This window comes from Poecilia reticulata, linkage group LG17, assembly GCF_000633615.1.
Source record: "Poecilia reticulata strain Guanapo linkage group LG17, Guppy_female_1.0+MT, whole genome shotgun sequence".
In the NCBI taxonomy this organism is placed as follows: Eukaryota; Metazoa; Chordata; class Actinopteri; order Cyprinodontiformes; family Poeciliidae; genus Poecilia; species Poecilia reticulata.
In genome coordinates this window covers 17,032,860-17,056,733 of record NC_024347.1, presented here as the reverse complement: position 1 = coordinate 17,056,733, position 23,874 = coordinate 17,032,860, and the positions used below count along the sequence as shown (strand labels likewise).

The 23,874-nt window shown below is 37.0% G+C and overlaps 1 protein-coding gene across 1 annotated transcript in view; it reads left to right on the top strand.

The window, feature by feature from the left end:
- tesk2 (testis associated actin remodelling kinase 2) overlaps positions 1-23,472 on the top strand; it is a 39,333-nt gene extending 15,861 nt beyond the window's left edge. Inside the window, exons 4-13 of the mRNA XM_008433990.2 lie at positions 121-242; positions 2,126-2,174; positions 9,069-9,215; positions 10,992-11,074; positions 13,571-13,655; positions 14,909-14,992; positions 16,369-16,455; positions 18,273-18,411; positions 20,193-20,726; positions 21,342-23,472. Of these exons, the coding sequence (XP_008432212.1) occupies positions 121-242; positions 2,126-2,174; positions 9,069-9,215; positions 10,992-11,074; positions 13,571-13,655; positions 14,909-14,992; positions 16,369-16,455; positions 18,273-18,411; positions 20,193-20,726; positions 21,342-21,631 (1,620 nt within the window). The 3' untranslated portion in view covers positions 21,632-23,472. The remainder of the gene's footprint in view (positions 1-120; positions 243-2,125; positions 2,175-9,068; positions 9,216-10,991; positions 11,075-13,570; positions 13,656-14,908; positions 14,993-16,368; positions 16,456-18,272; positions 18,412-20,192; positions 20,727-21,341) is intronic.
- Positions 23,473-23,874: the final 402 nt, after the last annotated feature.

The window sequence follows — 23,874 nt, the reverse complement described above, 5'->3', positions numbered from 1 at the left end:
CTCTTTTGGTGCATAAAACCCCTTTTACCATTACTGTGGCTAAAATTTATGCAGTATAATAATCTGTTTTGACATGTTTGCCTGTCTTTGAGCATTAAATGAAGCTGTTCTGTCTTTCAGGTACGTCATCGTGCTTCAGACCAGGTCATGGCTCTGAAGATGAACAAACTCAGCAGCAACAGGGCGAACATGCTGAGAGAAGTCCAGCTCATGAATCGACTCTGCCATCCAAACATACTGAGGTAATCAACAATCTGACTACAGAGGCTACTGATCCCTATTAATGCTGCTTTTAACCAAAGCTAAGAAAATAATGCGATTATTTTCCATTTTGTTGAGCTTGTTGATTGAACAGTTTTCCTTTGGGAGAACTAGAAAACGTACCAAACGCAAAGACGGTTTGTTTTAGAGTTGCACCAGAAGCCTGGACGCAAAAAGCAGGAATTACATTTTTATGTCGTTACAGACGAGGAAAAGCCTTTAAACAATTATGTCAGCATTTTATTGAACCTAAGAATTGATTGCTTGAGGAAATTGACGAGTGTTTTTACGTAATATGGCTTCCATCAACAAATTGGTGAATGTTATTGAATTTCAGATCAAAACCTCAAAGGGAAAATAATGCTGCTGAGCCAAAAAGCTTGCGGGGTTTTATGTTCGTAACACAGTTCTGATGCGTTTGGAGATGTAGTTCTGTTGGAAAACCCAAACTTTGAAACATTTGACCTAAACTGACTCCTTCAAACAAAAGAAAAATTAATTAGGATTAGACCTGTTAGAAAATAAATTGCCATGGAAATTATTGAGATAAACCATAATATTGCCATTTTGAAATAATTTTCAACTACTATAATTATAAATATGTAATAATTTACATATTTATGTAAATTATTACATAAATAATAATTTACATAAATTATTAGATTTATGTAAATTATTAATTATTATTATTATTATTATTATTAGTCTTTGAGGAGGTTGACTCAAAGACTAATAATTTTATATTGTTCACAAAACTTCACACTGGAACTGGAGGACATTTTAAATATCAAAAATTAAAAAACATAAGTCAGAAACAATAAATAAAAAGGAACTAAAAGAAACACAAAACCGAAACTTCAAATAAAATCAATTATTGCTTCTTTGTAAACAAAATTTCCATTAATAAAATATTAATCAAAATGGGAATTATTAAGCTCATCCTAATTTTTCATGATTATTGTGACAGGATTAATTAGAATATTAAGGATCTGTCCATTGTATGGATATTAAAGTTAAACTATTTTTAATTTATATTGAATTTTCTTGTGGTATTATAATATCCACTGATCATGCATGTATGTAAACATCTGGCCAGAACTTTGTAGAAAACAACAGAATCTTGAGTTTGAACCCAGAAGTTACTCCTGATTAAGATGCTGTAAACAAACCTTTTTTTTTTTTTTTTGCACCTGTTTAAATCTTTTCATTTTATGATCTACAATTATAGTAAATGATGAATTAAACAATAGAAAAACAAAAATGATTGAAATATTATTTATTTTCTTGCTCTAAGCATCTGGGTGGGAGAGTGTGTGGAGGAAGCATGCACATACATGCATAAATATTCTTCTGTGTGCATTCCCTCGCATGCACACATCTTGTACAAAGTGATCTTTGTTGAGCGTGCCTTGTATGTTTGTCTCTGAGTGAACAAACACACTGTGGAGTCATTGTTTGCTAAAAAATCCAGCATAGACCCAGAAATGTGACCTTTTCTTTGCCTCGAGTGTTATGAAGCCCTCAAAGCAGCTCATGAACAAAGTTTGTCCATTTGTTGCACATTATGTCTCTGGTGAGTTGAAGAACATGACCTTTGTTTTTGATTATTCAGCCCTAAATTCAGGTTAAATAAATAGTCTCTAAAGTGGCTGGTTAGATTTACTAGGTCTGGAAATTGATGGGCAAGGCAAAGGTAGAAATGGGAAGAATGTAGGTGAGGCAGATGGGCTGTTATTATCCCACTTTTAGCAGACAGACCTACAGCAATCACCTGTTCAGTCTTGCCTGGTTTCTCAGTTTACATATTCCAGAAAAACCTTGGATTATTCTAAGCTTTTTCAAAATCTTTGTTGTTTTTTTCCAGGTTTAAGGGAGTGTGCGTCCACGAGGGCCAGCTTCACGCTTTGACAGAGGTAAGAGGAAGTAAACACAAAATGTTTCACATTACAGGGGACGTATTATGCAAAATTCACATATTGCATGTTTAATACTTCCATTTGGGTTTCTACAGCTTCTAAAAACATGCCAGTTGTAAAAAATAATTTTAAGAAATCCAGCCGTTTTTTGACAAATTAAATATTTCTTGGTGTCTGGAAAATGAACCATTTCAAAAACCTCCAGCAGGCACTGACCTTTCACCTAGTAACCCCAGAAACACAGTCCGTTACCTAGCAACCTAAGCAGAACTCCAGGACTTTTTTTCAACTTGTTTTACTGCTGCTGGAAGAGACATATTTTGTTGTTGACTTGGCATCCAGAAACCACGTTCTCCATTCTTGTTGGTTGTGCAAGAGGCTCCACTTCTGCTTGTCAAAATTACACATCTGTTCGCAGCCATATTTATGTGCGCTTCATCTCATTCGGGTTTAAAGTGACAACTAAAACAGCTCAAAATAGGCAGAACTGAACAGACTAAAATCTCATTATATAAGAATGATTTTGTGGAAAAAATGTAATATGTTTTGTATCACCCATAGACTTATCCTAGTCTGTTCAAGGAAGCATACAAGGTCACCTTTAAAGCTCCAGAACAAAGTAATGATGCCTCTGATCAGAATGTCTCAGCTAATGAAAGGCGAACTACTTCTGCAGTCATGTTCCATCTCTTGTTGTGGAGTTCATGTCCCAGCTATTATTAGGTGAACATCTCGTCACCCAAGAGCACAAAAGCCTGTAATTGTGGAAAACCGAAAGAACCAAATGCCCTCGGGTTTACCTAACGTTTCAGTTGTATGTTTCCGTCTGAGAAAGGTTCTTAGAAAGAGTTTTAAAGCTTTCAGCTGCAAAATTTAATGAAAGCATTGCTTTATCAATCAAGAAATGGATAAATGCATGTAAATGCGTTATTCCCATTCACAAAATTGTAATTTATTTGCAGTAAATGTAAACATTTAGCCTCAGAATATAAAGGCAATTGGTACAAAAGGTGCATGTTTGTTTTTATTTGAAACACATGAAGGTGTGAAAAATTTAAATTTGCAATTTGCAGAATAAATGATCCGTCCCATTGTACTGAACTTATGTTCCCTTTTACTTATATTGTTAGTTTAAATGCTTCAACATTTTTTGCCAAATGAAATTATACAAAATAGATTTCTTTTATATATTTACATGATCAATAAAATAATTAAAAAACTGAAAGCAGACCCTGCTTTTACTTTCTCCTGCATGGCTTGAGAACTCCTTTTGGCTTTCTTCTTGCCACTCTTACATGAAAATGTGTGACGTAAATGACTAAATGTTGATGTCAGTATATTTCCCCACCTGTGCTATAAGTTACTGCAGCTCCTCCAGAGTCACTGCTTCTCAGTTTGAAGATGTTTTTATAGAATTTAGACCTGAGGAATGTCTATATGATTTTATGCTCTTACCACATTTCCTGTCTTCAAGCAGTGGATTTCACAATCTGTCCTTATTTAACAATTAGTAGCAGATGAAGAATCTATAGAGGAAGTGCTTTCCTAATACAAATTTAACTTGAAGGTTGGGCTGCGTGGTTGTTACTTTTTATGTTTTTACAAGTCTTTGAAACTTCTGTTAATATTCAACCATGAATATTCTTGTAAAAATGGACCTGCTTTCAAACTTCTTTGCTGCTTTTCCTGCTGGGCCTTCCTTGCTCTTCTGTCTTATAAAAACAGGAAAATGTACGACTGACTGAAACAACAGGCACTACTGTGTTTCCCTCCCAAAAGCCCCACTATGTCTTACTTTCGGGGTATGTCTTATATTGGAAAAAAATTGTCGAATTTTTTTGTTTTAACCATAAAATTAACATTTATTAACAACCTGAACAGTATTGTATTACCGTATTTTAAGCAGGAGGCGGCAGTGACAAGTGCAGGGGATGGTGCGGTGACATATGGAGAGGGGGACGGTGCGGACGTGGGCAGGAGGCGGCGCAAAGCTAGATGAGATGGAGGCGGCAATACCCCGTGTTTCCCTTACTTTCGGGGTACGGCTTATATTAGCCGACCCCCCTGAAACCCCTGATACGTCTTACAATCGGGGGTGTCTTACTATCGGGAAAACACGGTAGTGTGGTGAGACTCTGGTATAAACCAGGTGTGATGCTCACTTTGCCTTCATTTATGACTTGAACCGACTTTACGACGTCATTCCTGACCCGTCTGGCATGTTTCTCAGTCTTTGGGATTTTATTTGTTCATTAAAGTTATTTAAGAACAAATTCAACAGAGATCAAAGACTTAAGATTCACTGAATTTTATCTAGGGATATAAAAGTGAAGAATAAAAAAATGCATGCTGCATTTTAATGTTTTTTATTTAAAACACTTTTAATAAATTAGAATATTATTGAAAAGTATTTATTTTAAGAACTTTGTCTCTAAGTAAAGCACAAAATATAGATTAATTACATACAGATGTATGTTCATAGCTTTTATTTCAGATTTTTCCACCTATAGATAATGAAAACATGACATGTAAAATGGAATATTGCATTAAGCCAAGAAATAAATAAACAGAAATGTAAGCTTAACAAAAAGTATGTTAATGCCTTATTAAAGTTTGTTGTAAGAGGGGCAGAAAATCATAATGTCTTTTAGTCTTTTATCGCTCCTTTTTGAACAATTTGTGTAAAATTGCATGTCAATTGACACGACTGTTTGGAATATTATTATTTTTCTGGTTTTTCCTTTTTAAAAAAAAAATAAAAATAAACACATTTTCGAAATATACTTTTAATCTGACAAATGAGACTCTTTCGAATGTATATTCACATTTTATGATTGTGCTGCTATATGTTTGGTCAGATAAAACTCCAGCAAAACACATTAAAACTTGTGTTGCAATGTGACGGAATGTGTTCGACACATTATGTTAGATGTAACTGCAAGTAGCTTTAAGCTAATATTACATCACACTGTCTCTTAGATAAAGGCGTCGTTTATAGAAGATGCTCCCAGACTCACACATATGTTCTCTATTACTTCTGTGCTGCAGTTTGAAAGTGTTTATTGTAGCCGTGGGAGAGGAAGACACCAGCTTTCCGCATAATACCAAGTCTTACAGAGTTTGCACACATGCAAACACACAGACACACGGTAGTTGTGATGTAAATAAGCGCATTGTGAGGCACACGTCTGATTATGCCTGCTCAGACACCGTGGTAGGTCCTGTTTTCCTTCTGCAGGGTAAACAGATCCTGTCGTCTCATGTCGGTCACAGGCTCCTGGCGTTTTTTTTTGTTTTGTTTTTGTTACCTGGCCCCTCTGTGACTCTCCATGCAGAGGAAAATTGGAATAAAGTTACAGGATTGCCCCAAGGTTACCTTGAGAAACTCATTAACTTTGATACAAGCGGATGAAAACCACATCCTGGAAAAAAAACTTGGAATAGTGAGGAAGTTTCATGCAGTGAAGGTAAACCTTTAACCTAAGAGCAGCCAAAGTCTATGTTGCAATAAAGACTGAATGACTTTTAATGCTACATCCTCTCTTAAAAGTCTTATGTTTCACAATTTCCACCAGCTGGCTTCAAAATGCAAATATTTAGCATCACAAGAGGATTTGACATTTAGACATGATTATCTGCAAGGGCCAAACTGACCTGATGGACGATGACCTGCTCTGATTATGCTGACTTTCAGTTAAATGCATCCAGCTCCTGCAGTCATATTCAGGGCTAATGGTGAGTCATGACCTCTGACGGGATTATGGGCGATTTAAGCTGATCTGGAAAGCAAACAAGGATTCTTTGTTCGAGTCTTAACAGGGTTTACAGCCCGAATCCCAGACAGTCCATCACAGTAACTTCCACAACATTTTTGACCTGACATGTGTTTTGTATTTCCTCATTTCTCTTCATTGTACATCATGATGGAGAGGTTCCTATAGGGCTCAAACCCAAACTGAGCTGACTGTGTTGTATCAGTAACTGTAAAGCAGATTTTAGGAAAAAAAATATACAACTTTTTTTCCTATTTTATTTGAGCTGGTTGAGATTGTACTGCTGGTATTCTTCTAATTTGTGTTGTTTAGGTGATCATAAAGGAAAAAGAAGTTGGACAAGTTTCAATTTAAGTCGCCCTTTATCAATTAATGTAGAGCTCTGTTCAGTTTTCAGGACAAATACGATTATCACTTGTAGGTTCAATCAGTTTGCACTGTTATTTACTGTGTAAACTGCTTTATAAGACAAAAGGGAAAATTTGGTTGGAAACTGATCATTTATTTACCCAATTCTCTCACCGTCTGACATGGAAAAATGACGTTTCTGTTTTTAGACCAGATCAACAAAATTCTTAGTTTCTGAAGTTGTTTTTACACCCGATAGACCAGTAGACTCGGTTCGATTGAGGACCAAAATAGCAACATTTGTTACATTTTCAGCTGCTGCGGTTCGCTTTCACACTGCACTGTGTCAAACCAACCAAACAGTTTGAAAACATGTTCTCGTCCTCACCTGTGGTGGCGCTGCACCAAGAACCACTGAAGGAAATGATGTAAAAACCTCTGAAGAAGACTTGAGCTCACAAAATGTAAACAAAATAGAGTGGAGTCAGATTTTAGTGATTTCTTTTTTATCTTTGGTTAAAAAAATAACCCCAACACAAGCCATTTCTCCCGTTAGCGCTAGATTGTCACGTTTGTTTTGGTTCTGTATTATAACCCTTCAAGGCAGACAATTTGTCTCAAGGAAGTTTAGTAATTGAGATCTTTGACTCTTTCGATGAACCATTCCAGCTCTAGTTTTCACCCTGCTTAGCGTCCACATGTGCATTCAAACTGCGCCAGAGCTCACGTTACCGAGCTGAGACTGAGATAAATGGTTTCATGAGAAACAAATATATTGTCATGTTCAGGCAGCATCTCAATCTGTCAGCAAAGTTGTTGAGTTTGGGCACAAATGGGTCTTAACAGACAATGACTCTAAGATTACTGCTTAGTCTAAAAGTGCCGTAAGGGGAACAAAATCAATGTTTGGCTCACAAAGGCCTGTTCCTAACCTCATAACTATTTGTGCGGTTCGTATGGGTAAGCTTCTGAATTTGAAGAAGGCAATAAACAATTCTGACCTCCTGTCCTGACTGACATAAAAGAGGGATCATTTAGTCGAATTTAATGTTCAACATTGAGGAAAAAATGACCCAGAGTGTATAAATATCTGGTCTAAACTGTGAATCCAGATTCAGCAGAAAGAATTTAGTAGAAAAATACAATTGAATGTCTTCTAAAGAGTCAGTGAAAGCAACATGGAGCCGACGGTTGAGACCTCCTTCCAGCGCCACCCTTTGCTCTAATTCTGTGCCTGTCAGTCAGTAACCACAGCTTAACCAGACCGTCTCTCCATTTCATGCCAACTCTCTTTAGTTAACTGCTGCTGCTCATGATATGTGACATGGGATTAGGGTCTTTGCATGCCAGCAGGAAGGTCAGGCGAGTTCCTGAGGATCAAAGCTGACAAAGCGACAAACCCCAACGGAGTCAAGTGGGTTTCTTTGGTTTTCATTCTGAGTCTATATTTGGACAGACACTCCATGTTCATATATGAGAAAAATACCTGAAAAAAATGCCTCTGCATGATATTTTTACATTTAGATTTGGTCAAAATGCAGGTCTGTTGCAATAAATCAGTTAATCGCTTAATAAATTAAAACGAGCTCAATCATTTTCATTTGCATGATTTATTGCTTTTCTCTTTTCTCTCTCCTTCCGCCAAAAGTGATGGATGACAAAAGTATTCAGTCTTGTGCATACGTCTTTGTGTACTTCATAATTAATTTATTTGTTTTATTTATTTTTTATATTTAAAATGTTCTTTAGAAATTAAAGTTTACTGATCTTTGAGAATGTATCATTCCATTACCATTATATTACTTGAAAATAGTTTCAAATATGAAACCATTTTCATCTTTGAAAATGGTTTGGACAATTTTTCGTCTATTATTCTGACAGGCCAGAAATATCAACTATGAATGTTATCTGCAGTCAAAAGTTCAGTTATGTCCTGTGTGATCATTAGTTGCTTTGAGAAAAGTGTTTTGTTATAACAATAGTGTAGTTTCACTTTGTCTGTATATTTAAATGCATGCTATAATAGATCTCAGCTTCAAGTCAAGAGAGACTTTCAATAAACAATAAACAGACTTGCAGCTGTACAGTATCAAGAATTAATTGTCATTCTATTGCCAAAAATTTCAATTAACACCCTTTTCAGACAACCTTGGTGAAGTTTAGCATTTCAGCCCTTTTTTAATACTCAGGGCAGTTAGTCCATCTTATTGTCCAAATACATTATTGATTAGAGCATGAGCACATTAAAATATAAAACAGTTGGAATCCTCGTATTTGCGTAGTTTTTACAAATATATAAAATCTGCAAATATATGAGACCTACTTTAAAAATGATTATAGCTGCTAAATTTATTGTTCAAAACCCAAACTTAACGGTGATTTTCACTCTTAAAAACAAAATGTATAAAAATCAACATATTATGAAGTTTTATGGTTTTCTTTTATGAGTTTGACTGCTGATTTAGCTGGAACTCCACGATATGTTAAAAAAAAACATACTGAAAGATTCTGCTGCTTTGTTTTTGATGAGGCTTTGTATATAATAATGTGAAAGTATAAAAAGACTGCGCTTCTACCAACACTGTCTTTCGGGCCACAGTTTGGGTTTTTGCCATTGATCAGAATTTTGAAGACAAAACTCAAACATTATAGTTGTGCTGCAAACGAAATCTTTGGGACGCTGTGACACAAGTTGTTTTATTACCACTTCTATACAGTTCTGAATATTCTGTTTGTTCACATGTTTGAAATGTTTTTCCTCTTTCTTTAGTACATCAACGGAGGAAACCTGGAGCAACTTCTAGACAGCAACAAGCACCTGAGTTGGCCCGCCAGAGTGAAACTGGGCTGTGATATCGCCAGCGGTGTGGCCTACCTGCACTCCAAAGGCATATTCCACCGGGACCTCACCTCCAAGGTTAGCTGAGGCTAATTAGAAGCAGTGGCGCAAAAAGTGGGTGGGTATGCAGGGTATGCAACGCATAGGGGCGCAGCACCAGAGGGGGCGCCAAAACCCCGTCTGGAGGGGGCGGCGCGCCGATGATGTTTTCCCATACACTTCAGCGCGCCTTACGCTCCTTCACATTACGCACATAACGAGCAGCTTTACCCTTCACTGTATCTTCGTCTCGGGGGGGGGGTTAGAGAGAGCTTTTGTTTTCTACGTTCCTTCACCCTGACGTACCTTCCCTGGGGGGGGGGGCGCAACTACACATTATTCATCCACCTGAATAATGTGTAGTTGCGCCACTGATTAGAAGAAGATTATTTCACTTATAACGAGACATTTTTCCCATGTTAAAAGTGAAATAATCGATTCATCAACATTAAGGAATTACTGACTTAAATTGAGCTCCAGTATCTTGCTGAAAAGTTGGTTGCAAGTTGTCTTATCTTTTTTAAAGTGTACTGGACAAAAAGTACTTGGTAAGATTTTGTGTTTTTGCAGTGTGGACATTCTTGCTAAAAGCCATCAGTGCCAACCACTGTACAGCCAGTTGGCCCTGCTATCATTTGACTCACAAAATATGCACCAACACATATTTGTTGGAGCTCCAACAGGAAACAATGACCAACTGTAAAACTGAAGGTTCATTAGGTGTATTTTGGCATGAATGTTGAAAAACACACATTTGACTATGGGAAGGAAAAAAAAACTTCCTTTAAAAAAAAAGCCCTAAATGGATATACATTAGTTAAACATTAAGCCAGGGATCAGCAATTTTTTTTTACTTTTGCATATTATTCCTACAAAAATAAAACTTGTCTAGATCTGCCAATCTATGCAACGTAAAACTGTAAAATTAAAGAACCAAGATTTAGATTTTAGAAAGACGGTGTGTGCAACTTTCCAGCGGAAAAAATGGTGGAACAAATTAAATTGAGTTATTTTATATTTAGAGAACAACATGGGACTGGTGCTCATAAATCCTACACACGTCATTTGATTAAAGCAACACTATAAAAAGAAATTCAGTCTTCCTTCATAAAATTCAGAAATGGTGATAAAGTTTTACTGTTTGCTCTGTCAGTAATGACAGAACCATTTCATACAGTATTTTGCATTGTTTTCTTCTATTAAATCATTTTTAGAGCAGCTTATCTCACTATAAACAACAATGGCTGCATTACTACATAGTGTTTTTAAGCTAACCCAGACACTTTTGGCATTAAAGGACATCGGGTATGTTCTCTTGTAAGTTGTTTCTCTTCAGAGGGTAGAAATATTGCACTTCCTCAAATCATTTAAAGTAATTTAACTTTTAACTTCCCCAGTGAACATGTGGAAATGATGCTGTTGTTTTAAGAGAAGCTAACTGTACTCGACCGTTGCAAATTATGGAGTTTAGGAAGGAAAGCGTTGCAAGATTTAAGTTGTGCATTAGCTTCATGTACCATAAATAAACTGAACATTAATATGCAGCTCAGTTAAGTAGGTGTCATGATAGTTTCTCACGGTTTACAGGTGTCTTTCATTCACATGCTGTTCTGCTGGTTCCAGTGAGAGTTTGAATATTTTACAGTAAGCTGAAGAGGAAGGAAGTGCCTAAACTTGTAATGCACAATTTTCTCATGACTACTCTAAATAGGAAGCAAAGGTCTGGTTAATAAACCATAAATTGTTGTTTAATCCGTCTGTGTTGCAACTTCCCCAAGTAACATTCTGTGCTTTTGGGGGTGTTTGTCTTCACAGAACTGCTTGATCAAATGCGACGACAATGGTTACACGGCGGTGGTGGGAGATTTCGGCCTGGCAGAGAAGATTCCCACCAAACAGTAAGAAGCGTCAGAGTGAATCTAGAAATGCCAGGCGGAGTTTGCAGGAAAAGGAAAAAATTAGAAGATGAAATGAACTGAAACATGCTGGCTGTTTGTTTTCTACTCGTCTCATTATGAGGGATAATTTTCAGAAGAGAAATCATATTTAAGTGACTCAAACTGAAGGCCAGTTCAGTTTTATCTCATTAACGCGTCTAATTTGTGTTAGCCTTCAAACTAGTAAGGCTCATTATTTTCTTTATTTCCCATCTTCTGGTTTAATATCAGTTCTCTTTATAATATTATGGTTACACTCAGGGAAAACACGTCACGTAATAAGAATTTTATTTCTTTAATCATCTTTTTGTTGGTGTCAGCTCTTCATTCCTACAGCAAACTCAGCTAAGTTACTCCTCCTCCTCCTCCTCATTCTGGGGTTATTTATTAGCACACAGGTCACTAAAAGCCGCCTCTACATCTCACATTCTCTGCCTCGGTGTTTTGATGGCAGGAGGATCCTGTCAGTCTTGGGTTTTCACTTTCTAATCCTGCAGTAGCCAAAAAGAAGCAGGGAGTCTGCTTTCTGTTCTCTAAAACGTCCAAAATAATTCCTCTGATCTTTTCCTAAGGTTTATGAATGTGACCACATAGATTTTGGTTGTTTACTGTGCTGTGAAAAGGCTCTCTGAAATGTTTCAAATCATCAAACGAAATGTTATGTTTTTGTTGTTGGACAAAAATAACTTGAGTAAATACAAAACAGAGTGACTTCAGAGTGACTTCAGTCTGTTTTGGGGAGGAAAAAACTATCCAAACCAACCTGACCTGTTATGTAAAATTCACTTTTTGCATGTTTGATGCTTCCGTTTGGTTCTCAGCTGCTTCTTATAACAATCCATGTACTTAAAAAAATCACACACATAGTTGTTTGTTTTTTTTGCTGTCTGTAAGTCGTTTCAAGAACCTCCTGATTGGTGAGTCACATTCAGTGGCACTGTGCTGTTACCTAGCAACCCCAGCCAGGGCCAGCCCCGTCACCTAGCAACCTCAGCAGAGTTCCAGCACATTTGGTCAGCTGGTTTACCATTACATTTGGACATTAGCGGGCACATATTATGTAAAATGTACATTTTGCATGTTTTTACTTTGGGTTTAGTTTTGGATTTCTATTGCTTCTAAAAACAGCTAAGTTATTATAAAAACAAACAAACAAACAAACCAAAAAAACACCCAGCTAGTTTTTTTTTGTTTTTCTTTTCTTTTCAATAAATTAAGATTTTTTTGGTATCTGGAAAATGGCCAATTTCAAAGACATAATGTTACATCAGCAGGCACTGTCCCTCACCTGTTTCCTAGCAACCAGCCTTTTACCTAGCAACCCCATTGAAGCCCAGCTCTTCACCTAGCAACCCAAGCAGAGTTCCAGCATGCAGTTCAAAAAGGCTTTACATCATAAAAATATCATACAATAAATATCTAATTTTATGAGCAAAATCATCCAGCAAATACACATCAAATATGTTGATCAATGTCTCACTTACCACTAATCAAGCCAATTATCCACAGTTGGTAAAACATGGACCTGGTGAACTTTGGTAAAAAAAAATATTGTGGAGTTATTTAGAAGGAAGGTATCTTGTTACACCTGGCTGGGGTAAAACTGTCACAGCCTTTCAAAAAATTTTAAAAATAAAATAAACATCATACTGACAGTCAAACAGCAGAGTAATGGTCTGAGAGCTGGATGACTTGCCATTATCTACGGAGCCATAAAATCTGCTTTTTAACATCCTGAAGAAAAAGGTCCAAAGCAGACTGCCAGACTCTCTACGAATGGCAAAAACAAGAAACAAATGCAACAAATGGAGTTTTCTGAGTGGCTAGTCAAAGTATGAACCTAAATTTAATTGAGACGATGTGGTTTGATCTTTAGCAGAGTTTTTGTGCTCAAAGTGGCTCCAGTGTGGCTAAAGTAAAACAATACTGCAAAGAAGAGTGGGCCAAATTTCCTCCATAAAGATGTAATAAACTCACTGACATTTTCTGCTAATAGTTGATGTGAGTTGTTGCTGCCAAGGTTGGACCAACCATGTTTTAGTGTTAGTTACTTTTTCTGATTGGTTTGGATGGCTGCTTTCCCTTAATGCATATAATTATTGCTAACTCCTTTTTATGTTTAGGTTAACCTTGATCTGAGCCTAAAACTTTGAAGTTTGAAAAAAATAATCTGTAATTGGATAATAGATATGTAGATGAATGTTATTTAGCCTCCAGGCTGAACATTATGCATCTGAACTAAATTCAGTTTAAACCTAAATGGAGCAAATGGGACTTATTAGCTACATCTGTGGGTTGTTTTAAACATAAACTGGTTGCCATATTCACACAGAGCAGCTTCCAAACACAGCAGAACATCCAGTTCCTTTTGGACTCACGTTCTGTACCAGTTTACTTCACACATCAGCCTAATGATGCAGACATTAAGCTTTCCTTCTGCTCATATGTTCTGTTTAGGGATGATGGAGAAAAGCTTGCAGTGGTCGGCTCTCCTTTCTGGATGGCTCCTGAGGTGCTCAGAGATGAACCCTATAATGAGAAGGTAAGATCTCTATTAGTTCAAAGAAGCTTTGCAGATTCAGATCAGTTTAAGTCGGACAGAATTTGCCTTTTGCATCCAAGTAGTGCAAATGCACTTCTGTCATGACATCACAGCTACAAGCAGAGCGTAACATGCATTCATCATGAGCATAAATACCACATATGTCAGCGATATCGGTGCTTTTGAAAAGCAAGAATCAGATGCACACATTTGGATTTATTGTGAAATTTACATTATATACATAAAAAGCGATCGTGAAGATTCTTGAATGTGAAACCTACTGACTTTGAACATGGTTGACTGTAGGTAAGCGCAACAAAAATGTGCATAGCTTACCCAGAAATGCTGCTAAATCCAAGGAACTCATTAAAGGGGGTTGTTACCAGTGTTGCCAGATATTGAAAGAGAAACGATCAACCAGCTTTATGAAAATGAGGCCAAAAAAGCCCAACTGGCAACCACACTAAGAGATTTTAAAATGGGTTTACATCGAATACCTGCATTTGATGTCTTTAATGTTTTGCTTTATTGTGCGGAGCCTTTTTTCAGAAAGAAAGTCAAACCCAAATAAGCAACTTCACATTCAAAAACAATCCCAAAGTGGCCTATCATAACAGACTTGGCAACACTGGTTGTTATACAAAATTGAATTTTTTTTTTAGTTGTACATCATATTATTCTGTTACTACATCACCAAAAACATGCTGTTGCTTTGATTCTTTCATGGATGTTTTGAGGAGTCTTTGAATCTCTGATTGTAGCCATTCAGAGGTACCTGAAAACTTGCTCCTCCAGACTAGTGGCAGCAGAAATTAACAAACACCTGCTAACCTCCTGAGCTCGTTATACGAGCTACTTCTCAGTCTGAGGCTCCTAAGAACAGTTGTAACTGGCATAATGGAGAAATGTTGTGTTTATGTGCTAAAATGGAGTATCTGAAAGAGTAAGAGCTTCTTAAAGAGACAGAGGCCCAATTTCAAGGCAATAAATTGCATAGTCAAATTTATTTTACATTATATTTGATATATAGCATTTTATAGCAACTGAAGGTAGCAGAGTTACTTGACTGTGCTATAAAATGGCACATAATACATAATACCGCCTCTTTAAAAGTTAAAATTTCTGCTATATTATCTCCACGCTGAGTGTGTGTGAACTTCTCACCATAACTATAGCTATATAAAAGTTGCATTAAATGAGTGAATATTATGTATAAATTTATGTATTTCTGAGCTTATTATGTCTGTTTCCAGGCTGATGTTTTCTCCTACGGAATAATCCTTTGTGAAGTCATTGCACGGATCCAAGCCGACCCCGACTTCCTTCCCCGCACTGAGGTAACGATCTTCACCTCCTCTCTACCTCCTGACTTCATAACACCCTGTGTACATGTTTGCAGTGTACACTTCTCAAACAAATCAGGGGAAGAGTGTTAAAATATTTACTTACGCAGTTTTATAATCCAAACTCATGGTATGAGGCAAATATTTGTTTCTGAAGGTAGAACTTGAAAATGACAATTTATAGACTTGTGCAAAGGTCAGAAGACACTCCTTGTTTCCTGATATTTTGCCTCCCAGTGTAATTTCTAATCTTTAAATGGAGTCTTCATTAATAATTCTTAAAACGATGTAGAAATTCTCTGCTTTTTCCACTCATTTCCTCAGTTTTTAATATACACACACTATGCAGAATGGGGGAACATCATAAATAATAGCTATACATAATAGACCTGAAAGGATTTGATGTTTTACAAAGGTTGGGGGGGAGGGGGGGGACCGACTTTTTTGGGGGCAAAATGAATGTACGTAGCTGAACATAGACATAAACATCAGTAGCCTACAGGCTACTTGTTAAGCTTAAGGTGCTGTATTGATATTAGCTGGTCATCTTTTAGCTAACTTTACATGCATCCAGCAACTTTACTCAACTCAGTCGGTTAGTTTGGGGAAAAAACTGTGAAAAGTTCTTTGCGTTTTGCTGGTTTGCTGCCATGATTCTAACACATGCGTAGCTCTGCACAGAAGCAGGTCTCCTTCACTGCCGCACAGGTCTAAACCCAGCGAGCGTCGTAGCATTCACGTTGCGTTTAAAGGCAGCTCGGAAAAACAGGTTACCACATTTTAACAACGGATTAAACAGTTTTAACTAATGACAAAAGTGACAGAGGAGACAGATATGGGAAGTGCGAAAGCCCCTATTGTATCAAGTTGACATAGGAATATCAGAGAGTTGACCGTTCTAAGGTAAAAACCCAGCGCATACAGCATTCATGTTTTGTTTTGTTTTGATTTTTCATCCAGACGGCTTCCCGCGCCCCCCCTGCAATGGCACGGCGCCCCCCGTAGGGGGTGCGCCCCACAGTTTGGGAACCTTTGCTCTAATTTATTTTGCTTAATGCTGAAATCCAGTCGGTATATTAACTACTAGAGGGGATCATCCTTTGCATCCTAGCGTACATTGCACCATTAAGTCAGGCTTACAAGTAAATCCCATTTTAGGAATCAGTTGTTGGTAATGGTTTGATGGCCTGCAAGCACAGTGGGACTTGGCAGACAGCAGGACAATGTCAGGGGGATTACTGTGACATCAGCCTGGCTTTGGCTGCAGAGTTGCACTATGTCAAGCATCTAATGAAGCATGTTTGTATCCTTGTTTACCTCTCTTTTATAATGAGCTTCCTCTTTGTTTTCCGATGTGTCCTCCTGAGCAGAACTTCGGCCTGGACTACCACACGTTCCAGCACATGGTTGGAGACTGTCCGCCTGACTTCCTCCAGCTGGCCTTCAACTGCTGCAATGTGAGTCCGCCATCTTTCTGCGTCAAATCGGCGAATATAATCAGCACCTGCGCTCTGTTTACCAGCCGACAGAAGAGGCATTTCTAAACAGTTTTTAATTTCAAATGCAAGTTTTATACTCTTGTTGAGAAATACAAGGCAATGAGATTATGAGATTAACTTGATTTAATCTGCTGTATTGAGGATTTTGTTCTCTGCAGTCTGGAATATTATTTTCTCAGGTTCAACTAGCTGGTATAAAAACTTCGAACAGATTTGGGTGTGAAAATTAGCAAATTTTCAATCACTTCATCAAAGTTGTGAATCTTATTTTTCTGGTTTGTTGTTTATTTCCGCTCTTTGTTTAATTACATCTCCTAATAATAAGATAATAGCATTAAGGTTTTTGAAGCACCCTGCTAATTGATCCTATGCAGACCCCTTTATCCGGGGTCTGCATAGACCCCGGATAAAGGGGTCTGTTGTCTTTTTTTTCATTCGTGTCTGTTATCCTTTTTCCAAATCTGTTGCTGAATCTTTATTCCACCTAATCTGTAAAGTGCATTGTATCTCTCTGCAAGCATCAGGGTGCTCAGCAAACTTTATTTTTTATTTTTTGTGTACTTGGTAAACTAAACACAATATTAAAATGTCTCATTTATCTACATCAACCCCTGACTTTAGTTGTGGGCAAGGCTGCATAAAAATCATCCCAAGGGCCAGAAATGGTCCCCGAACTGCACTTTGGACATCCCTGCCCTATGTGATTATTCAAATCTGGCTTAAAATTTGAGTCTTTCCCTTTAACAAGCCAGTAGAAATGGAAATGCGACTTCTTCTTTTGATTCATCTCTTTTCAGTATATCTGGGGAAAAACCCAAAATGATGAAAGTTAATTGCTAAATCCAAAGAATCAAAATGAAAGTTTTCACACGTCTTGTATTTTTTTATGACGTACATGAATTTCAAATATTTTTACTCTTAAAAATCTGAAAACCACTGCAACCTGCTGCCCTCTGAACTCACCTTATTTGTAAGATTACATGGTGCAAAGAACACAGGAAACCTGAGGGAGAGGCGACTCGGGTCCAAAAAGTGCAAATGTAACTTTTTTGACTTTTCCAGCAAATAAAATCCACTGAACACTGCAAAAACTAAACATTTTACAAAGTATTGTACAAATTAATTGGTGCACTTAAACTAAGACAAAACTAACTTAAAGGTAACTTTAAGGATGGAGCTGAAAACAAGACGATCCTTGTGCAAGAAATATTGCTCCGAAATGAAAATATACACAAGTGGCTGCAAAGCAATCTCTAGTGTTGTTATGCAGACTTCAAAATGACAAAATTATAAGCATTTTTTTCATCTGGAAAACAAAAAACTGCATTGTTATTGGCTTCAAAACTGACTTGCATAAAATTTAAAATTCTCATAGAACAATAAAAATGTATAGATGTTTTATGATGTTTTGTTGTAAGTGCATGTCTGCCCAGAACCAGAACCAAACGTGGACAAGCAGCATTCAGGTTCTATGCACCACAAATCTGGAACAAACTTCAAGAAAACTGCAAAACTGCCGAAACATTGTGTTCTTTGAATCTAGACTAAAAACTCACCTGTTTAAAGTTGTTTTTGAAACATAATCAATGAAAAAATAATCAACAATATGATGTGTAAAATGTAATGTTTTCTATGACTGTTTTTATGGTGTGAAGCGCTTTGGTTGCTGAAAGGTGCTGTAGAAATAAAATTTGATTGATTGCTGCTTTATATTGGTATTTAAAAATCTGAATATAGTTTTAAATGTTGTTTCCTGCCTTCCATGTTCCCTTCAGATGGATCCTAAACTCCGTCCGTCGTTCGCAGACATCGTCCGGCAGCTGGAGGAGATCCTCGCTCGGCTCAAAGTCGTAGAGATGGAAAACGAGAGCGTTTCACTCACCGGCGACAATGAGAAGAAAGCCATGTCGAAAAGTAAGAGCACTTCAATAAAACTACAGCATCACTGTCTACTAAAGTCATTTATTTATATGTATGGCTTGTATCTCATCTTGATCTAAAGAGAAACTCTGGTGAGTTTATTCAAATGAGAGGCCAACATGTTTCCTCTAATTCAGCCTAATGTTTGGTTTCCGGCCTGCCTGACTATCAGAATATAGAAAAATACAAACAATCTGAGCCTTTGGACAGAGGAATTATTACTGTTGCGTACAAAACATGGAAGTGATGATCTCTTCTTGCAGCTGTTGGTTTGGCTGATAACATCAGCTCTTCTTAACACACCATCTCTCATACTTGTATATATTTATGTTTCATAATAAGTAAGAAGTCCCAAATGTTTTTTGTCAGACATGATTGTAGTTTTTTGAAGTCTTGTTGTTGTGAAGTTACATATTTTTGCTGATGCTTTGTTTTAAAGATGTCAAATTCTTTTTTTTTTTTCCATCTTTGATCAGAAAAAAATATATATTTACAGAAGCAAAGATCTCTGTTTCTGTGAACCTCTTCCTACTATGAATCAACCTTTTCTTTAAATTACATTTGGTGAATCTTGTCCAAATGTTGGAATAATCATCCAATCCTGGACCTTTGAAAACTGCTGTAAACTCAGGAGAATCCTTTAAAGAATATACCTGTGCTGCCACCTAGTGGTCATACCAACTTATTCTCTTCCATAGTCTTTTACCTTTGCACAAACTTAACTTATCATCTATTAAATGATAAGTTTATGTTAAGTGTGACAAAAATAAGTGTGAACTTGCAGTGCAACAGAGGAAATCAAGCTTAATTCTTCTTAATCACTTCTTTTTCTTTTTTTTCCAAAATAAAAGAGACTGTTTAAATTTGTCACTGCAGTAACCAAACTATGATGGGAGCTGGATGCTTTTCAACTTATTTGACAAGATGAAGGCTGGTGGAAAAACAATATTTAGACTTTAAAACAGTCAATATTTTTAGACACATGTGACCCAGCTCTGGGTTTCTCAGAAACATGGTGTCTGCACTCAAAACAGCGTCACTTCAACAATCTGGACTCTGTTAGATTATTAATGGCTGGCAAAACATGAAATGTTGCTGGTCTCTACTGACCAGAGACCAGCAACACTAGCTGCTGGTCTCTGGCCAGTAATTTTGCACTTAGTGGAGGTTTACCTTTGAAAATGGATGCTGATCTAATCTTGGGCTGAAACGATTAATCATATTAGCTGTGATTAATCAGTTATTGAAATAATCATTTACTAATTTAGTAAAAACTTAAGCGTTAGCAGGACTATAGCAAATTATAATAGGTCATTTGCTGAAAGAGCAACATACTCGGAAGTAAAGAAGTCAAAACTATAAAAAATATATATGTAGCATTTAAAATGAAAAAACGTTTTTTATAAATATGTCCGTCTCAAGTAGCAGAGTAAAGTAATGCCATGTTGTATTTTAGGCAAAGAAATTATTTTCTTCTTTCAAAAATTAATTGAATTATTGCATCTTCTAATGCATTTTTAATATTATATAAAAAGTGGTTAAATGTAAAATCTGCTAAATGTGGCAATTTTCTATCCAGATTAATCAGTTAATCGTCAGAATAATCAGTAGAATAATGAATTGCTAAAGTTTCTGGTACTTTGTGGGAATCACCTTGGATTATCCAAATCTACAAATTAAGAAACATAGAGATTCTGTTTTTAAGATTCTTGTAATAATTTTTGTTTTGTTTTGCATGTAAAGCAGTTGTAGAAACTCTGTTTTCTGTACTGAAGGTGAGAAAATCCAGGCCTTCAAACGACTGAATCCTCTTGGCTGCCAAAACGATAAGATCCCTCCCAAATCGCCTCGGCCCAGACGAAACATCTGGCTCAGCCGCAGCCAGTCGGACATCTTCTCCTGCCAACCAGGGAGGAAAATCAACGTCCAGGACCCGTACTACAACCCGCCCAGTTCTCAGAGGAACCTCAGGACCCGCAAGATCAACCCGTTCACTGCCCGGGACGACCTCTGCGGGGGCAAGATCAAGTTCTACGACATGCCCAGCAAGTCTGTCTTCTCGTTGGTGTTTGATTTGCACTCGCCGCCGGGGAGCGTGTTCAGCAACCAGCCGCCAACCCACGGGCCCGGAGCGTCCCAGCAGGAGACGTCCTTCTACTGGCAGCAGCTGCCAGGCAGGCAGTGCCACTCCCTGCCGGTGTCCCCGCAGCTGCCGCGCTCCGAGATGTTCCACCTCACAGACCCGGTCGGATCCAATAACGCCGGTTCTGTTACCTGCACGTCCACTCTGCTCTCTGTCACACTTCCAGGTAAACCTACTGAATGTGAAAGCTGTAAATGATCATTATTTACAAATATGTAGATATTCTGTCAATGTATGTTTACAACACTTATTAGACTTCATGTTCCCTACACTGCAAAAACACAAAAATATTGCCAAGTGTTTTTTATTTATTAATTTTTTTAAATATAGGAGCTTGTTTTAAGTCAGTAATTGATTAATACTGATGCAAAAGTACTAGTTTTATTGGCAGATTATTTCACTTATAACATGGGAAATATGTCTTATCTTCCAGTGGAACTAGTACTTTTGCATCAATATTAACCAATTATTGATTTAAAACAAGCTCCTGTATTTTTCTTAAAAGGTACTTGTTAGTTAGTTTTACATTATTTCAAGTCTACTAAGATATTTGCAGTAGAAACTAAACCAAAAAATACTTGGTATGACTTTGTGCTTTTGGGAACATGGAGCCTAATAATAGATTGACAGAAACACTACATATATGGGAGTTGTGTTTTTTTAGCAAGATTATTACAAATTTGTAAGAAAAACATACAAGATGTTTTCAGGAATTAAGTTATTTCCAAAATAAAATGGAGATCTTTGCGGATATGAATCTTTTTATTTCTCTCCCCTTTAGCGACGAATTCCAGGTCTGACGCGACGCCGATCCTGAGCGACATGCGGCAGAAAGCGGTTCTGAGCGGCTGGGCGAGGAAGTACGTGGTGGTGGAGATCCCGCCTTTCTGCAGGCAGAGAGGAGGCTGCGTCGCCGACGACGACGTGGAGGCGAGGACGGAGGACACGAGCGGGGAGAGCTGGTCTCCGATGCTCACCAGCAGCGAAACGGACAGCGCCGAGGCCATGGACTGCTCCGGCGGACGAGAGGAGGAGAATCTGGACCGAGGGATGGAAAGCTGCCTGGTGTGACGAGAGCAGAACATTTCAGCAGGACTGTAGACTCCTGTATTCGGGGAGGTGGAGAGATAAGACTGGAAACTTGTATTATTAAAATAAAGCACTCAGTTTTCTCTAATCTGTCAAGTGAACGCATCACATTTTGAATAGATAAGCCACTTGATCTAGATAAATAACTATTTTTCAACCCGGTTAGCGCAAGAGGCTTTTATTCACACGCTTTCTGTAAAGATTATATTCTGAAACAAAGTTGTTAATATTTAATATTTTGAGATGTAGATATTTGTTTTTTTTCCTCTAAGACTTTTTGTTTGGTTTTGTTTCTCTGCGGGATATTGATGATCCCTTGTATTATGTTTGAGTGTGTGTGAATTTAAAGTTGTTTTGATAGTTTTCAGTGTTCGCTCTGAGACAAACGCTTCTCCTAAGTTAAAGACACAAACACTTCCTGTTTCCGATGAAGACGGTCTTGCACTGATGGTCCTTTGAGAAATGTAAACTCACAGCAAATGTTAAATTTCAGCCTATAATGGGCAAGAGTGAATTTTCTTTCTTTTTAAGAATTTTGATTTATTTGTCTTAGCTTGTTAGTCTTAACTTTTGCTTCTTCACTCCTTTCTATCAAGGGTCAAAAGTGCCACAATTTAATATATGAACAAAGTGATCATTTAAATACATTTGGAAATTTATATTAGAAACAAATTGATTTGCCTTTATTTAAATCTGTAAATGCATAATACAAAAAATTGAAAAAAACTGCAGCACCTTCTGATTATTATTATTAGCCTTACCATTGAAAATGAGGGGGCGGGGCTAATATTTCTATAGATAAGATGATTGGTCAGCAGTTGAGTTGAGCAATCACATGTTTGGGTTTATTACAAAGGTCAGAGGGCAAATTAATATTTTATTATCATGCACTGTTCAGAATAAAATGATCACTTAAAAAAATAATTAAATTATTTCTGAGATTGTGGCACTTTTGAGGCTCCATATTTGAATATTCTGCTGAATTTAATATTCTTTTTTAATCCCCAAAAACCACCATTTTATGTAGTTTTGCTGTCAATTTTAGCCAAAACACAGTTTATAACTAATTATTGTGGTAAAGTAGCAACAACATGGTTGAATATCTGCAGGATGAAATGAAAATGTAACTAAAAGATCTGGCTAGTAAAATATTCTGCAATTTTGCTGAATATTCAGTAATGGTGGCTTCAGTTGCCTGAATTTAAGCCAATAAATGATACAAATTTTATTTAAACTTTTAACCCTCAAAATGGTGACTTTCACTTATACCACATAATGATTGTTGCACATAAGGATGTATTTTTCAAACATTTTGGTTCTGGGATAAAGAGCATTTTCTCCCCTCATTTCAAAATTATTCAGAAAATTTCCAAATGACTTCTTAACTCTTCAAATGATGGCCAGAAATGTTTTTAGTAAATGTCTCAATATAACATACCTGCTAATATTTTGGTTCCCATATCTACTAGGTGTCTAAAACGGATCTAGTGCAAGAGATTTTCAGGTGTTTAGGTTCCTTGTTTTACAGCATCGAAGTGTTTTTGCAAAAACACCATTTTACAAACTGAATTATCTATAAAATTTATTATTTAGGGCTAAATCTGTTTTCTTTCACAGGAACTCAGATGTTTAGAACCTTCCTTTGCTATTTTCCTATGCAAGTCTGATAATGTCGTTTTACAGGATAAAGCTTTGATATTTATGAAAACCTTTAATGTCTTACTCTTTGTATATTTGTGTAAAACTGTGGTGATACCTGAAACCTGTTGAATACAGATTGAAATGTTGTTTTTTTCTGATCAAATAACAAAATTTCCCCTAAATTTTCTGTGTTTTTTGTCGTTTTTTCAACATCTGGATCAGCGGCACAGCCAGAAACATTTTACTAAGCATGAAGGGAGCGTCACTTCTTCTGCCCTTCTTGCCCTGATGCGCCCATCACTCTGGAAGAGGGTAAATCTGGACTGATCACAACACTTGACCTTTAGTTCAATCTTTACTCTCCTTTGGAAATGTATTCTTTTTTATCCACTCATCCTAAATAAGGATGAGTTCCACTGTTGTTTTTCTTTGATTTGAAGTCATAAAAGGTTTAAATAGAGTTGGTCGTCATGGCAGAAAAACTTATAAACGCTTCATATCGGTTGATATCAATAATTATTGATTCGTTATTTTGTAAATATCTGAAATACTGCCAATGTGACCTTTCCTGTTTTGTCCACAGT